Below are 6,034 nucleotides of genomic sequence, written 5' to 3' on the forward strand. Positions count from 1 at the left end.
AAAAAAAAAAAAAAAAAAAAAAAGGAAGTATTAACTAGAGAAAACAAAATGAATGGAGAAAAAAGACAAGGTTGTAGGTGGAAAATGCTTATAATTTTTCAATTTCGAAATTGCTTGGTGCCTTCTCCCCAGAAATTTAAATGTTAAAATTTACAAAACTATTATTATTCCGAATATTCTTTACTCATGTAAAATGTGTGGCCTACTGATGGAGGAGCGACTTGAGGTTTTGAAAATAAATCATTGCATAAAATATTTAGTCTGAAAAATGATTAGCTAACTGGAAAATTTAAAGACCTACACAATGCTGAATTGCAATTGTAACATTTTAATGAATACTGAACCGTTGATTAACTAATTTAATAAACCAGCTTCAATGAGGTGTAGATAGTTGACCGTGGATTACTGATTAGAGAAGATGATCGGGGGAGGAGGGGGGAGGTCCGGTCAGCAAAGAAACAACCATGCTGACGTTTCGACCTAATTTTGAAGTCTTCATCAAGGCTATTATAAAAAACAAAAAGACAACAACCATCATTTAGAGAGAGAAAAAAATTGATTAATAACTATGGACAAAGACAGTAGTAGATTGATTACATTATTATTTATATACATATAAATGTGAGTAATAAATAAATGATACAGTGGAAAGAATCTATAAAGAATTAGTTGAATTAATAATGGAGCTTATGAAAAAAAAAAAATCAATCTACTACTGTCTTTATACATTAGATTTTGTAATGATTCACCAATGTAAATCTTTCCACAGGAGCATTTTAGTTGATACATATTATTAGTGGTATCTCAGCCTGTGTCCTTTATTTGAATTTTATAAATAACTGAAATTTTTATTTTGTTACTAAGGTGGTAGCATCATCACCGGTCGGCGTGATGATGGGCCAAGGCCAGATGCAGTCGCCAGCGTCGATGATGCACTCCCCGATCGCCGGACAATATCCTCCTCAAGTGATGAACGGACCCCATCCGATGATGGCCCCCCAGTGATATTAGCATTTAAACTATTAAACTGCCATGTTTGATAAGCAGTTTAAAAAATGACTCGAACAGTTTGTTTCCATTTTTATTTTGTTTTACAGCTTACTACTCACACCTAAAAATTTTTTTTAGGAGTATAAGATTTGTTCATAAATAAGTTGTATTTTTAATTTCTTTTTTGAGATTTGTTAATATAGTTATAAAAGAAAAAAAAAATGATTCTTTATCTCAACTTTAATTTTTTCTCTCCGTTTCGCCCGGTAGGCCATTGTGAAGAATCTTAAACATACATCTTTTTTACCTTAAATTTATGCATCTATTACCGCATTGCCTACCTTGAATTGTTATATCTGCCTTAAAAAATTCTTTTACAGACTATTATGCCTATGTTGCTTGAATCTTTGAAATCAAATATATTTACTAAATAATATTTATAAACATTTTTTATGTTTCTTTTTACTTGATAAACTAAAGGTTATGAACTTCAAGCAACTATCTTCCTATTATATTTTTATACTACACATTTACCTTTAGTTTGGAAGTTACTCAAAGTAAAACGGAAATTGCATACAAAAATATTATTTAATTGATATATTTGTTTTTAACCTTTTTGAGCTCTGAATACTCACAGCCGAAACGGTCCATAGGGACGGAGCTCGGTTAGCACTAACCATCGCCGGAGATCCGGTGTATTCCGATACTTTTTCGCTACACTGAAGTGACTTCAAGGAGCATACAGTAATAAATTATAGTAATTATTTGCAGAAGGTTAAATAACTAAACAGTGTTATTTTTTAGTATTATAAACATTAAATTTTACAATCAAATAAAAAAAAGTTAATTTTATGTATATATAAAAAATTAATAATTTAATCATGTGTGAAAAATTTCAAAATAATTATTGTTGATACATAACTGCCATCACATTTTTTGCATTCGTATCGCGTATTGCTCCTTCTCTTACTTTTTACAAAAACAACACAATTTCTTCTTGTCAACTGTTTTGTGTCCGCACGATTCTCATATTTGACAGAAAATGCCTTTCAATTAGCTGAAACAGTGAATTCTCAGATTTTCTTTATCCTCCTCCTGCCACGCTTCAACTTTGCGTATATTTTCATAAACTGTCTTTTATTAGCGCTAAATGAAATTTCTCTAAATTTTTGTTTGGTACCAATACAGTTTTGATGTAAAATATAAGCATTATATACGACTAAATCCAACAAGTGCAAAAACAATTTTTTGTTTTGGGTGCTCCTGTATTAATTTTACACAAAAGTGACTGCATATTGATCGCAAAATTGACAAACACGTATATGCGGCCATAGTCCACACGAATGACTTTCGCCAAACGCACATATGCGTCCATAGAGCTCGAAAGGTTAAAGGTTTAAACATCTTGGGCATAATAGCTTTTATAGCTTTTAAAATGTTTTTTTAATACAGATATATTGGTTTAAGATTTACAAATGATAATAATTTTATTATTAATTTATAAATAAGGAGTTTAATATTCTTCCTGATAGTGTATTGTGAAAATAGTGACCTTATTGCCGAAACGTTGGAGAGGAAAAAATAAAGATAAGATAGATTATTGTATTTTTTTTTCAAAGAAGTTTAAAAGTTTTTTGAATACAACATAACATTTTAAAATTATGAACCATGTTAAAATAATATAAAAATAACACTAATGTCAATCATCACAATGTATTGAGAGCTTATCTCTAGGAGATATTGAAAACAATATCGAATTGATGTATATATTTGTATTTATGTATGTATAAATTTAAAACAACATATTTTAAATAAATTATTGAAAAATGCACTTTTTCAAGAATTCTATTGAATTGTACATTAAATTGTATCTTTGTAAGCAGGCATCCGTTCAACTACTGGCGGATACAAACTGTGTTATTAGAAAACCTATTTTGATCGATTATAGAAAATTAATCTTAATGATTTTTTTTTAATTTAATTTTAAAACAGTAGTTTATCAGTATACAGTACTACAAGATTCATTTGATATTTTAAGGAATCAAAATGCAAATTAGAGATGTAATAATTGTTATCAATCATTAGTCAGTTTTTAAGAATTTAACTGTGATCATACAGATTGTTCTATCACTTACTAACTAATCCTCTTACAATATTTTAAAAATAAAGTGCTTCTTACATGGAAGACATTTTTAATTGCTTAAAATTTTGAATCAGAAAATATATATGAATAATATTATTAGAAATTTATATAAATCAAATGTTAATCTAAAAATATTTGGAGTTAAAAAAATAAAAACCAATTTTTCTAAACTTTTTTTTCTACTACAATTATTCCTTTTTTAATTTTAAAGTTTTTTGTATTAATAATACTTTTTAGTTTGATAATTACTATTAAATGTATTGATTTTGAAATAATAATCGTTTTAAAAAATTTCTAATTTTTTTTATCGTTGACTAGTAATCATTTGTAAAAATTATACCTAATATTGAAATAGTTAAAGATAAACAAAAACCTTTACCTATATCGGCTCATTATGTACTATTACGAAACTTATACTTTAATAATCGTAAGATAAAAAAAAAACTATCAAAGCATAAATTTTTTATTATGAAATAAAATTTTTTCAACTGAGAATGATTTCGCATTAAAGGTAAGGATTACTAACATATTTGTTAGAAAAAATATCCTATTCTTTATGAGTTGATATTGATAAGTAGTTAATACTATATTAATGTATTATATTATTATATAATATTAATGTAGAATAATCATGTAATGGAGATCATTGTAATGTCTTGATCCTTCTAGTATAATTATTTTTGTATATATGTTTGTAAAAATTTTAGAGCTTGCTTATTTGTGAATAGCTCAAATTATAATTGTTGAAACATATGTGAATCCTGTTTTAAAAAATGATTTCCCCAGAAAAAATATAATCAGGGTATCGTTTTTGATGTTTTATACTCGTCCACAGGGGAAAAGAATTAAATGTGTGCCTATAATAGGCATATACTACAGTAAGAGTTAAAAATGTGGCCAACTATATTATTTGTTTTAGTTTCTAATTAATGCATATACATTTCCAAAATATATTAAAATTTATATCAGAAGTAATTGAATTCCAAAAAAAATATATCGATGGCTTACTTCACAGCAGTGCTAAGACATTCACACCAACTTTATGAAAAATTTAATTTTCCTAAAAGAGGTAATATTTAATTGTATTTATGTAAAGTTAGTGGAAATATACTTAGCACTAGAGATGCGACATCGATAAAAAAAATTGATGTTCAATACTAAAACATCGATGTTAAAAAAACATCGACATCGATGTTGCATCCCTACTTACCACTACTGTGAAGTAAGCTATCGATGTTTAAAATTAAAAGAATTTAAAAAACCTAATTTTATATAGAAATATATTTATTTGAATTATTGATGAACAATTTTTATGTTTATTTCTTTAATTATGGCTTTTATTCAATTTTGCATGTACCTCTTAAGATTTTAAATACATTCTTGTTGAATATTTACGTATACATTCACATACTATAACTCTTGTAATGATGTTAGTAAATTTGGGCGCCATTATTTGCTTTTATATTTGATCTCGTAGACATTGAATAGTATAAATTTTTGTTCCCAATTTCAAGAAGGATGAGCCACATTTTTGCTCTTACAAAGTATAGCAATTTATCGATTCATTATTTAGACCAATTGTAAAATTTATGTTTATAATATATGATATCCTATATTCATGTTACTATATAACTCACTGTGTATATAGACGTTAAATATTGTGTATTATATAAACATATCTTCCATTTATTTCTACTATTTTGATTTCGTTTAATATGTTTGAAAGAATAACATTAATGAATCAAGAATAAATCCATTATTCAAAATATACTTTATTAATTGATATGCACTTTTTCCCTAAAAGCTGGAAACATTTTTATTATTTTCAAATGCTTGAATTTAGAAAAGAGATAAATTACCAAAAATAATTACATTAAGTCTAATTATTACAGAAGAACTTTAGTTTTCAATTTTCTTTACCATTTCATTATAAAAACTATTATATCATAGTATTGCTCCACTTTGAGTTTTAAAAATAGAATTTGTTCTAAAACTCACTTATTTATCAAACCTATTTTTTATAAAAACAACCTAAGCCTTTGTGGGGTCCTACTAAAACTGATTTTCTAAAATTCATTATTTTCTTTAAATTTTAGAGCCTAACCTTATCTTTATAAGAAAATTTAATGGTTTATTGTTTCTCAGATATGTAGATTAAACATTTTAAAAACTAATGAATTGTTCCAAATTATTGTATTGCTTTTTATAGCAATTATCAGAGAAGTATGAGTCAAATCCGAAAGATAGACAAAAATTAGCTATAGTTGAAACTAATAGATAAAGTTGCCATGGATACGACCCTTATTCATGAATGAACCATTGATAAATAAATATCGTATACATTTTTAAATTTTATTATATATCGTTGGCTTAAAAGCTAAACCTTAATCTATTTTGTAGATCAAAGTTTTAATCCTTGTTAGCTAAGCATAAAATATTATAGGAGAATGTGAAAAATGTTCATACTCTGATAAATTAGTCCCTATGGAGAAAAATTGAAATTATGAGGTTGTTGAATTTGAATACATAGATCTAACATGAGTTACATTAATCTTAATTTCCTTTTACTCAATAAGATACCATCCATTTCACGCATCTAATCATGATGAATACAATGTCCTCTAGAAGACATAAAAAAAATTTATTAAAAATTAAGCTGTAATGTTTTGGAAATCAGCTATACAAAACTATACAAGGTTTTACTTTTAATCTGATGATATTCAAACAAACAGTTTTCTACTGGAAGATTATTGATTGGCCATGTGTATAGATGAATGGAATATGGTCCGGGTGCGGTCAAAAAAACTCAAATAGTAAATAATTATACTATTTTTATTGAGCCAACGTTTCGCCCCACGTTGCAGGGCTAAAAAAGACACTTGACAGTTACAAAAAAAGAAA

General features: G+C 26.6%; 1 protein-coding gene across 1 annotated transcript in view; it reads left to right on the forward strand.

Annotated features, from left to right (window-relative positions):
• The window catches only part of LOC106691598 (mediator of RNA polymerase II transcription subunit 14), a gene marked incomplete at its 5' end in the record, with an annotated part of 17,211 nt that extends 12,308 nt beyond the window's left edge, over nt 1–4,903 (forward strand). Inside the window, 1 exon segment of the mRNA XM_067051256.1 lies at nt 865–4,903. Within this exon segment, the coding sequence (XP_066907357.1) occupies nt 865–1,005 (141 nt within the window).
• Nucleotides 4,904–6,034: the final 1,131 nt, after the last annotated feature.

The sequence above is a fragment of the Halyomorpha halys genome, unplaced genomic scaffold, assembly GCF_000696795.3.
Source record: "Halyomorpha halys isolate HHAL.00 unplaced genomic scaffold, Hhal_1.1 Scaffold2525.1, whole genome shotgun sequence".
Lineage (NCBI taxonomy): Eukaryota > Metazoa > Arthropoda > Insecta > Hemiptera > Pentatomidae > Halyomorpha > Halyomorpha halys.